This window comes from Notolepis coatsorum (genome assembly GCF_963971535.1).
Source record: "Notolepis coatsorum genome assembly, chromosome: 8".
Taxonomy (NCBI): domain Eukaryota; kingdom Metazoa; phylum Chordata; class Actinopteri; order Aulopiformes; family Paralepididae; genus Notolepis; species Notolepis coatsorum.
The window spans coordinates 125,358,785-125,371,075 of record NC_140172.1 but is presented as its reverse complement, the minus strand read 5'-3'; the positions used below and the strand labels follow the sequence as shown (position 1 = coordinate 125,371,075).

Below are 12,291 nucleotides of genomic sequence, written 5' to 3'. Positions count from 1 at the left end.
TAGAGCTACTAAAAAAACCAAGACCGTTTAATATTCGTCATGGCATATACAGTATGCGGTGCATATGCCAAGTTGTATGACAACATGATTAACCGTCTGTCGTGTCACAGTGAAAGGGTTAACCATTTGGTAGTGTGGTAGTGAAAGGGTTACCCTTGTGGCATGTGGGCCATTTTAAAGGTACATTCTGTAATGTCGTCAAACAGCAACCTCTAGGCAGAAGAGGTTGCTCTTGGTATTGCGTTTTACTTCAAATATTTAGTTTTTGTCTGATCGGCAGATCTGAGTGAGCGGGTGTTGGTGTAGGGATGGATGAGTTCCGTGATGTAGATAGGGGCCTGACCGTGGAGTACTCTGAAAGTAAAAGTGTTCTATAGTGTACCGGGAGCCAGTGCAGGGATGCCAGAATGGGAGTGATGTGACATGATTTTTTTGACCTTGTGAGTAGCCTGGCTGCAGCATTTTGGACCATTTGTAGTTTGTCTGTGGATGATTTGGTGAGACAGGTGAAAAGCGAGTTGTCAAGCCTAGAGGAAATAAAAGCGCATGTACGGACAGTTCTAGTTCAGAGTGAGATATGATGGTGCGTAGTTTTGCAATATTTCTGAGGTGAAAAAAGCAGTGGGTATAGGGAGAGGGGTTTCTACTGAATTTAATTGATTTAATTGAAAACCTTTATTTATCTGAGAGGGGAGATTCAGATACGCTGGCCGCGTGAATACTTTCCCTAAGCCAGTTGTACTTTTGCGCGATCTGATTGGCCACTGACGTTTCTGGTCATGTGACATGTGTGCCAATCGTGGGACGGCAAGTTCTGCCACCGGTTAAGCTTAGGCACTCTTTCGAAGTTGGTTAAGGTTAGAGTTTGTCTTAGAGCAGGGCGATAGAACACTAGCCCTGATTCCAAACTCTAACCTTAACCAACTTCGAAAAAGTCGCCTAAGCTTAACCAGTGATAAACTAGGCGTTAGGTAGTTTGCAGGCTGTTATAGACCCGGAAATAGGCGCAGAACTTGCCGTCCCACGATTGGCGCACATGTCACATGACCAGAAACGTCAGTGGCCAATCAGATTGCGCAAAAGTACAACTGGCTTAGGGAAAGTACACCCCAGACTCTACCAAGAGAGGTCTGGAGAAATGCACAGTATAATAAGTTACTAAACTCCAAACCACACGACAGACCAAAACAAAAAGTAAACGGAGCACAATACCAAGCAGGGCTCTCTCTCACGTTGGGCTCCCAGAAGGCAAGGGACTTTGTTGAACAATTGACTAAGTGTTCTGACGATTGGACCAACTATGAAAGAGTCCTCTCTAAAGTTCAATGGTTTAGAGGCCACGTGAATTAAACCAAACTGAGCTGTTTTGTGTACTTTCTTGCAATAAATAAATTGATGTTCAGCAACAAATCAGCATCACATAACATTGGTAATCTAGCAGAGTTATTTTTAGCAAATAGCAGAATAGTCATCCTTGTATATTCTCTCACTGTACTAACTTATAGTGAAATATATATCAGTGAAATGAAACTGGGGACCCCCTGGAACTCCCTCAGGGACCCTTGGGGGTCCCCGGACCCCAATTTGAGAACCACCGGCCTAAAGCTCTCAGCGACGAGATCAGTATTATCCTGTACAACATAGAGGAGAGGCAAAGCTGTGGTTACAAGCACTGGGTTTGCTGCAGTCTGCTGCACACCGGTGCCAACGGCCATGAAGTGGCACAACATCAAAAATGTTTTTATACAGAAGCAGTTTAACACTAAACAAAGCCAGAAGCTTTATGTTCTGACCATTGTATCTTGGTCCCCCACCAAGAGAAAAAAAACTCTACTATACTCTCTAACTCTATGAGTTCATTGTTTCAGCACAGTGTGCAATTACTGAAAGAAAATGAATCAACGGCTGCAGTGGAGGAGGGAATGTGTGCTGAAGCGCTGCAGCTACTCTTCGACTAACAGAAAAGGGGCGGTACTGGTTATGATGCAAAAGTTACAGTGAATTAATTCGATGTAAATGAGACAGATAAATCAAGTCGTAAAGCGCTATGTGGTCATCATAAGCACTCATGGAATGCCTCCCACCCGATCATGCTGTGTAAAGTACCACGTTCCCTCAGCAAAATGGAATGAATCAACAAAATGTTACAAGGGACACTGAGAAAGAAACAAGCCGCATCAAAGAGGAACAAATAAATGGACTTTAATGGGAAATATATGGATGTTTTTTTTTCTCTTGCAGAGTTTTTCAAAACCCTGTAGTAGGCCTATATCGAAGCTTGGGAACAAGTCATCTTATACGTTTGAAATATTATTGGGTCAGGGTTAAACAACCTGCGATTGGTTGGAAAATGTACGGGGTCTACTGTCCAGGTCAAAGCAAGTTCAGTGGTATTGAGGTTGGCCGAAAAAAGAAGCATCTCATGTGCACTCTGAAGATAAAATAACGTTGAGCTGCTTAAAAGGCTAATTGGACTTGGAGTCATTGATTAAAAAGGACCCAGTATCTCAGGATGCAGATAAACCTACTTACTTCCTCCTGGTCTCAAGCTCTTGATGCCTGCAATCTTGTTGGTCAAAGTTTCATGTCTCTAGGATCAGATGGACATCTCACAGGAAATTGAGCCAGCAGTGGGTAAACAAGCCCTCTATTGACCATAATTCACATGGGGCCATTTTGCTCTTATGTCGTGATCAGGTTGGGATTCCTTTTATGTCATGTTCAGGAAAGGAATCCCAATCTGAGCATGACATAAGCACAAAATGGCAGCTGTGTGATAATGGTCAATACAGGCTTGGTCAGGTACCAAACCTCTATGATTGTATGTATCCAAGCTTCATCTTGGTCAAACTATATAAAAAAGCAGCCATTCAAACTCATTTAAATGTACTTATCTATACAATAACTACAGGGATTCATTTAAAAAAAAATCTGCATTTTGAGAAAAACATTTATTCAAGATTTAGAATGAGATAATACTCTAAAGTCTAAACCCTCCCACCCTCAACAATGTGTTTTTATTGGCAAAGGTCTTAAAATAGCTATTCGGTATCTTCAGACATTGGGTTTTGCATTTAAATCTGCAATAATTTAGCAAAATAATTGGTGACAGGAGATATAGGCCTATAGGGCACAGCAGCATCTTCTTTGATAGTTATATATATAGGTCAATGTCTCTTTTCCACCTGACAGACAGATGTTGTTGCAATCTTAAAATTCTGGGATTGATAATATTGATTACTGGAAAGCTAAATGAGCAATATAATTCTAAGGAACACACACTTAGTACTAAGTAAGCAATAGATGTTCCAGCTGTCATTGGACACAGCAGCAGACGTAAACACAAGGGAAATTATGTCTTCTGTCACAGATTCCATTTCTGAGGAAAAAAATATTTCAGATGGTTTATAGCACACAAGTATTGGAAATTACTATGCCTCTGTGTGTGGGTTTAGATTCAACAGATGTTCCACGTTGAGAATGAGAAAAAGCACAAAAAAAGAAAGAAAAAAGTAAAAGAAAAAGCACAATCTTGATGATAGCAATTTATTCACTCTTTCCCCTATAGTGTTTGAAAGAGCAGACATGAACTCTGTGGATTCCAACCTGACAATTCTGTTGAAAAGCAACGCCACCTTTTGGTATGTTAGGCTCATTACATCTGGCAGCACCTCTCTGCACATAATACTGTAACACTAGGTGCCCTCCTGGCTGAAATGAAAATTGCAGCTAATGTGAAAATGTCAGGTTTTCTAGTGGAAAAATGTATGAACCACAGCGAGTCACAATTTAGAGCACAAAATCCACCTCTCTTTGACAGCCTGAGTACGACCACCTTGGGATTCAAATGGTTTGTATTTGCAGGGAATGTCTCTAGTCCAATCACAACGCATGCTTGGAACTGTTGTGTCACATGAACAATTATGTGTGAGAGAGGAGATATGAATAACAATTTGGGGCACTTCACCAAAAAACAATGCTAATTTTATTTTGCACATAATCTCACACACATCCAAAAACTCTAAACAGTTTTGCACACATTCATTTAGTTTGCCAGTTATTGAGAGTAAATGAGATTGAATATGGCCACCAGTGATGTCATCAGCTCAATGAAATCACAAGGTATCAGTCCCTATAAGACAAGGTTGCTATATGCTTGCACCTCATGGTACCAAAGCACCTCAAAGGCGCTAAAAACAAGATTACAAGCATCACAAAACAAACTGGTCAGTCTACTGCTTGACCTTACTCCTAAAACCCACCTCACCCCTGCCCACTTTGACAACCTATAGGATGGCTTAGAGTAGATGACAGAGTACAGCAACTTGCAATGGGCCTGGTCTACAAGATACACTACACCACTAAGGTACCCATGTACATGTCGAAATACTTCCCAAAGGTCAGTGAATACCACGACCACAACACCAGAGGGAGTTCCACAAATCATGTTCAACCCAGATTCGGCACAAACAAGGGACTAAACACGGTTCTTGGGACCATCTGGTCTGCATCCCCTTAACAATTGTGTGTATTGAGCCGTACTGTATTGTACCCATTCTGCAATCTGTTAATAAAGTTATCAATCAATCAGGTAGTGCTATTTCTTTCATCTACATCCTTTTGTTGAGCTGTACAACACAAAGATTCATGATGTCCCCCATGACATCACTGGTGGCCATTTTCAAACTAATTTACCCTCAATAACTGGCAAACTAAATTAATGTGTGCAAAACTTAGAGTTTAGAGTTTTTGGATGTGCAAAATAAGCAAGCATTGTCTTTTGGTGAAATGGCACTTTAACCCTTTCACTGTGACACTACAGAAGGTTAACCCTTTCACTGCCACACAACAAAGGGTTAACCATTTGATAGTGTGGTAGTGAAAGGGTTAACACAAAGAAAGTAACAAATTGCTGCTCTCCAAAGGACATTGGGGTCAAGTGAAGGTTCATAGGTCATATGAAGGGTGAAGGGTCAGAGCCGTCACACATCTGCAGCTCCATGTGGGAGGTGATGCCAGAGAAGAGGTCCTGCAGTGGCAGCAGGTATCCCAGGCCCTCACCCCGGGTCACGGGTCCCATGTAGCGATACGGACGGATGTTGAAGATCTTCACACAGTGCACTGAATGAAATGAGATATATGACACATTTTATAATAATGATAATTACGGCTCCCGCCTACCTCCGGTCAATGGTCTCTAACAACACACCCTCAAGACCCCTCCGCTCTACATCCTCTGGCCGCCTCAGACCCACTCCTATCCGAACTCCGGGAGGGTCATCAAAGAGAAGCCACCTATTCTCGGTCCTCGCTCCACAATGGTGGAACTGTTGCAACTACCACCTCGTCACAACTCGTCAAGCCTAATCAGACGCAGTCCGAAACAGCTGGGCACACGCGGAGACCGAGACACCTGCCGCATAAGAAGCCCGACAGACCATCTCTCAGTGCTTGATCGTACTGATCACTTGTGGTTAGTCTAACCTAATATATTCAAGTATTAGCATATTTCCCTCGTGTTGTAAACTAACACGGCTTCGTTATTTTGTTTTCCCAGTGTTTTGTTCTTTTGTTTTTCTAACCGGTGATGAAAAAGTCAACAAATAATTAAACTGTTTTAGACATTTGTTAATGATGAATAGTCTTCACTTTAGATTAGGGCACGCAATAGCATCTGCAAAGGATTTATAGATGTTTTATGAATGTCCAACAAATCATTTGTTAAACATGAAAAGACAAGTCTGGTAATGGCTTTTTGTGTGTATTCATAAAAGTCCACAAATAGCGGCACGGTGGTGTAGTGGTTAACACTGTCGCCTCACAGCAAGAAGGTCCAGGGTTCGATTCCCGCTTGGGGACCAGGTTTCCATTATGCCAGGTACCCAGGTGGGGTATCTCCCAGGCCCTTCTGTGTGGAGTTTGCATGTTCTCCCCGTGCTCGCAAGGGTTTCCCCCCCGATAAGATAAACCCAATGGAAAAACATGCACAACAACAGATCGCTAACGCTGTGGCGTCCTTGACGAAGACGGACAGAAGCACTTGGATTGGTCCCCTGGCGCGGCTCACGTTGACGCCTGTCTGCTCCCGGCTGCCCTTGGGGGCGAAGGACGACGGGATGGGTTAATCGCAGAGACTAATCGCATCAGCGATCCTACAGACAATGCATGCGTGTGTGTTCCGGTGTGTGTGTGTGTGTTGAGGATAATTGCCAATGCCAATTAAAGACCTCTGAGCAGGTCCTGCATTATATTATTAAATATTTAACAAACTATTAGACATTTGTTAATGATGAATAAATAGTCTTCACTTTAGATTAGGGCACACAATAACTTCTGCAAATGATGTATAGACCTTTTAAGAATGCCTTACAAATGATTTGTTGAACATGAAAAAATAAATGGAGGTATAGTAATTTTTTCATATCCATTTTTCAAAGCATCTACAAATGTGTTACTACACATTAAATAACATTATTTAATGATGAACAAATCAAGTACCAACAATGTTGATAATGAGTTATGAATAATGTATAATTCTAAATGATTTTATAATAATTTACTAATGTATATAAATGGTTTGTTCATGTTTAGTTCATTATCCACAAATACCTTATAAATGTCTTATAACTGAGTGTTATTATAAAGTGTTACCAGATGTTCTGTACACGAAAGAAGGTGCTGAACGAGCTCAGTGGCAGTTTTTCATGTCTGGTCATTTTTAACCATCAAAGATAAGAAAAAAATGTAATTGCTATACTCCTTTGGTTCATTACAATTTACTCAAGCCTAGTAACATACACAATAAGTGGGGATACATTCCCTCAGATCCATAGGTGTCCCTAGATACCAAGAACATGCAAATGGACCTTGTAGAAGTGGAGCCATCTTCCATTTACTTAGGTATGTATTAGGCTTAAGAGGTTAATATCTAAATATCTAAAATGAAGAAGAAGAATCTTTTTTTTATTAAATAAACAGTACACTAACCTTCTTACTGTCTTATACTATCATACACTCTTTCTACTATACTAATTATGTCTTTACTACTATGCAGTCAACCCTGCAGCACCCAAGTTTCAGCACTGTACCCTTCCTGCTGACTTGTCGAACAGAACGTGTAAGTCGCTTTGGATAAAAGCGTCAGCTAAATGAGAACATTTATTATTATTATTATTATTATTATTATTATTATTATTATTATTATTATTATTATTATTATTATTATTATTATTATTATTATTATTATTATTATTATTATTATTATTATTATTATTATTATTATTATTATTATTATTATTATTATTATTATTACATGGGTGTGGATCTAGATATTATATGAAATGGTGAAATATTTCTTTTTTCTGTGTACTTCCCGGGACCCCTCTACGACCTTTTGGGGACCCTGGACCCTGCGTTGAGATCTGCTGAGCTAGAACACTTTCCGACAGTGTCATCAAATCCTATCTGCCGCTAACGAGAAGACATTTGGGCACTGATGTGGGTGTCACGGAGGAGTAATACCGGTATGTGTCTCTATGATGCCTAATCATGCCTGTGGTTTACCCAGAGATAAAAGGAGCTTACAGGGCATGTGTTCCTCCTGGAACAGTTTAATTAGCGTTTGCGAGATACAGTAGAAGAGTAATGATGTTTACTCATCACAGTACTTCATCTGAGAATAGACACACATAATGGGCACACACACACACACACACACACACACACACACACACACACACACACACACACACACACACACACACACACACACACACACACACACACACACACACACACACACACACACACACACACACACACACACACAGTACAAAATCATTAGTTGTCTCAACTTAAATTTTTTTATAGACTTTTGCCTTGGCTTTTTTTTTGTTGAATCAACTAATTGGAGAGAGTGAATATTAAATATCAAGTCTACATCACTTGGTTGAATCAATTAAATACAAGTAGTGATCTAAGGCCCCGTTTAGACGGAAACGCTAGCAGGTGAATCCGCAAAAATATTTTTTCAGATGTGCCTTTCGTTTATACGGAAACGGCGTTTTTACGGGGTGAAACCGTAAAAAAGTGAGACCACCCTCCAGGGTGGAATTCCTAGAAACGGTAAACCTTTGCGCTCTCGTCTAAACTGTCAAACCGCATAAAACGATGACGAAAGGGTCGTCAAGGCTCTCGTCGCGCCTACTGCTTACATCACAGGCATGCGCCAGTAGCCTAGAAGCGTAAACAAAGCATGTCTGATTCTATCCATGGCGATCACCTGAAGGCTACATTGGCAGTACTTTTAAATACACAAGAATCTGTCCCGCGGCTATCACAACTATTATGACTCGACCCCCACTGTCTGTGAGTGACTCTGCTTTGGTCCAATCACATTCCCCACCCACACTCTGCGAATCAGAGGCAGAGTAGGGCGGGTCTTCACAGCACGTCATGTGACATATGCGCCAATCGTGTGACAGCGGGGCTCCGTTGTCTCGAGTTGTTACAGCCTCGTCTGCACGGATAATTCCACCCCAAAACGCTCGTCTAAACGCAAAATTAAAAGTGAAACCGCAAGACGACTTTTGCGGTTTCTGTTCAGACTTACATCCCAAAACGCTTGTCTAAACGTAGCCTAAGTAAACCTAAACTTTAAATGGTAAATGGCTGCATTTATATAGCGCTTATATCCAAAGTGCTTTACAATTTGTTCCTCACATTTTACCCATTCACTCACACATTCACACACCGACAGCAGAGGCAACCATGTAAGGTGCCAACCTGCTCATCGGGAGCAGTTAGGGGTTAAGTGTCTTGCTCAAGGACACTTCGACACACTGCCCGGGATAACCGGGAATCGAACCGGGAACTTCCGGATAACCAGACAACTTTAATATTCACTCTCTCTCTCCAGTGCAAAAGGTTACTTGGAATCTTCTTTTACAGTGTACAGTACACACAACCCGGTACACACATGCACAAACACACACCTGCATGTGAACACACATATACTCTCACACTCAAGAGCATGGACACAAACACACTCATACATAATATTAAGGACTGTGTAATGAGCACATGCACACATACCAAAACTACACAACCATAAACGCTGACGCATGGCTTTGCACCGTAATGACCGCCATTAGCAGAGATCATTAGGCATTAGCGGCCCTTTGATGGGGTTTCACAGGCAGCCGGGTCCTGGTGTCAGAGGCAACCAGGAGTTCAGGAGAGTCCCAGCCGCTATCTCCAGCACCTTGACTAATCCCTACAAATCACCTCCTCCCCTGATGCCCCCCATACAGCTACCTACCGCCTCCGCAAAGCAACCCCAACTTCCCCCCGATCTGCCCCGTCAGCACGGGGGCCTAACATAAAGTACAAGCCTGTAGATTAGCAACCAAGAACGCCAGCACCCCTTGACCGGTCATCATGAAAATCACACAGAGATTGTGAGTTACGCGACGACTGGTTCAAGTTCAAGTTCTTTAATAGTTGTCATACAGAAGTACAGAATACTTTCATACAAAATGCTTCTTACTGTTACGCTCCAGAGACTGTGCTAGACAAGATAGTATCAAATAACATAATAACATAATATAGCATGAATTTAGAAGAAGAATGAGGTCACAGTTGTTCGGTATAGACATATGTACAATGTTCTGAGTTACCATATAATATACAATACACAATACTATGCAGTGTACTAATGTACAGTACTATCTAGTGCAAAGCAGAAATGGGATGAGGTACAATTTTAGGTACAATTTACAGTAAGGTGTACGAGTTGTAGTGCAATCCTTCATCCATAAATATAAAGTGTGGGGAGTGGGTGCTACAGTGTGTTTGTTTAAAGTGGGTGTGTGCTATAAAGTGTGTGTAGTGGGTGCTACAGTGTGTTTGTTTAAAGTGAGTGTGTGCGTGTGGATGTGTGTGCTATGTGTGTTTGGTGGTTGTTGTTGTGTAGTGTTCATTCATTGTTCGTTTAGCAGCCTGATGGCCTGGGGATAGAAGCTACTTCTGAGTCTTTCTGTGCTCGCCTTGAGACTCCTGTGTCGCTTGCCTGACGGCAGCAGTTCAAAGAGGCAGTTGTTCGGGTGGCTCGAGTCCTTAATAATTCTCTTAGCCTTCCCCTTGCAACGCTTGTTGTAAATGTTCTGGAGGGTGGGGAGCCCCCCTCCAATTGTGCGTTCGGCTGAACGTGTCACTCTTTGTAGTCTGCTTTGGTCTTTTGCAGTGCTATTCCCAAACCAGGAGGTGATGTTGCCGGTCAAGATGCTCTCTATTGTACATGAGTAGAAGTTCTTAAGGATCTTCTGGCTGACTTGGAACTTCCTTAGGCGCCTGAGGAAGTAGAGGCGTTGTCGTGCCTTCTTCACCACACTGTTAATGTGTATGGTCCATTTCAAGTCCTCGGATATGTGGGCTCCGAGGTACTTGAAGCTGTTGACTCTCTCAACCGGTGCCCCGTCGATGCTGAGGGGGCTGTAGTCCTTGACCCCCGACCTCCTGAAGTCCACAATCATCTCCTTTGTTTTGCTGACGTTCAGGGAGAGGCTGTTTTCCTGGCACCATCCCGCCAGGACCTTGACCTCTTCCAGGTAGGCCCTCTCGTCGTTGGCAGAGATCAGGCCCACCACCACTGTGTCGTCAGCAAATTTGACGATTGTATTGCTACTCCGCTGAGCCACACAGTCGTGTGTGTACAGGGAGTAGAGGAGGGGACTCAGAACACAGCCCTGGGGGGCCCCTATGTTGAGGGTGATGGATGAGGAGGTGCAGTTGCCTGCTCTCACCACCTGGGGTCTGCCAGTCAGGAAGTCCAAGACCCACTGGCAGAGGTCATAGCCCAAGCCCAGGTCCCTGAGCTTGGCTATGAGTATGGAGGGGACTATGGTATTGAATGCCGAGCTGTAGTCGATGAATAGCATTCTCACATAGTTCCCCTGCCTCTTGTCCAGGTGTGATGCTGCTGTGTGCAGCACATGGGATATGGCGTCCTCCGTGGACCTGTTGGGGCGGTATGCAAATTGCAGGGGGTCCATGTTGATGGGGAGGGAGGAGCAGATGTAGCCCTTTACTAGCTTCTCAAAGCACTTCATGGCTATGGAGGTGAGAGCTACAGGGCGGTAGTCGTTGAGGCAAGCAGGCTTGGATTTTTTGGGTACAGGGATAATAGTGGACTTCTTCAGGCAGGTGGGGATGACAGCCTGTTCTAAGGACAGGTTAAATATGTCAGTGAATACTGGGGCCAGTTGGTCGGCACAGACTTTTAGGACGCGGCCGGGGATGCCGTCCGGACCTGCTGCCTTCCTGATATTCACTTTTTTAAAGGTCCGCCTCACCTCATGCTCTGTTACCCTGAACACTGCGCCTCCATCAGCAGCCGACCCCCCCCCCCCCCATTGCCGAGGCTTGTGAGCTGGTGTTGTTATTACCAGCATCAAACCTCGCATAGAAGGTATTGAGGTCGTTTGCTAAGGAGATGTCATTGTTCAGTTTGAGGGAGGCGCCTTTGTAGTCTGTCATCGTTTTGAGCCCCTGCCACATAGCTCTAGAGTCAGCTTGTTCAAACTGGAGTTCAATTTTATCCCTGTAGCGCCGTTTGGCCTCTGACACTGTCCTCCTTACGTTGTGTTGCGCCACCTTGTGGTCATTCATGTTGCCTGCCACTAGGCCGTCATTGTATGCTTTGGTGCGCTCTCTCAGAGCTTCACGGACGGATTTGTCTACCCAGGGTTTTTGATTTGGGTAAACTTTCATTTTGGTAGTGGGGATTGTTTCTTTCACCCTAGTACAGACATAGTCCAGCACTGTCTCCGTGTAGGCATTAATGTTATCTGTGTCGCGGAATACAATCCAGTCTGTGTTGTGGAACACTGACCGGATCGTATCCTCTGACGTCACATCCCATTTCTGCACCTCTCGCGAGACTACGGGAGTACTTTTAATTCTTTGTCTGTACTTTGGTGTAAGGAAAATGGATGCGTGATCTGACTTGCCAAAGCCACTATCAGAATGAGCCTTGTAGCCACCTTTAAATTGCGTGTAACAGTGATCTAGGATGTTACCGCCTCTGGTGTTGCAAGTCACATGCTGGTAGAAATCAGGCAATACCTTTCTCAGATTGGCGCTATTGAAATCTCCCAGTACTAAAATGGCGGCGTTAACGTTCGTCGCTTGTATATTATTTACCTCGTCGTGTAGTCTGGAGAGCGCGGCGTTGTTGTTGGCTTGCGGTGGAATATACACTCCGACCAGGACGATCGCCGTTAACTCCCTCGG

At 43.4% G+C, this 12,291-nt stretch overlaps 1 protein-coding gene across 1 annotated transcript in view; it reads right to left on the bottom strand.

Annotated features, from left to right (window-relative positions):
• Nucleotides 1-4,922: 4,922 nt before the first annotated feature.
• Nucleotides 4,923-12,291, bottom strand: part of LOC311233548 (uncharacterized protein) — a 39,250-nt gene continuing 31,881 nt past the window's right edge. The window contains exon 6 of the mRNA XM_084320514.1: nucleotides 4,923-5,121. Coding sequence (XP_084176640.1) covers nucleotides 4,955-5,121 — 167 coding nt within the window. The 3' untranslated portion in view covers nucleotides 4,923-4,954. The remainder of the gene's footprint in view (nucleotides 5,122-12,291) is intronic.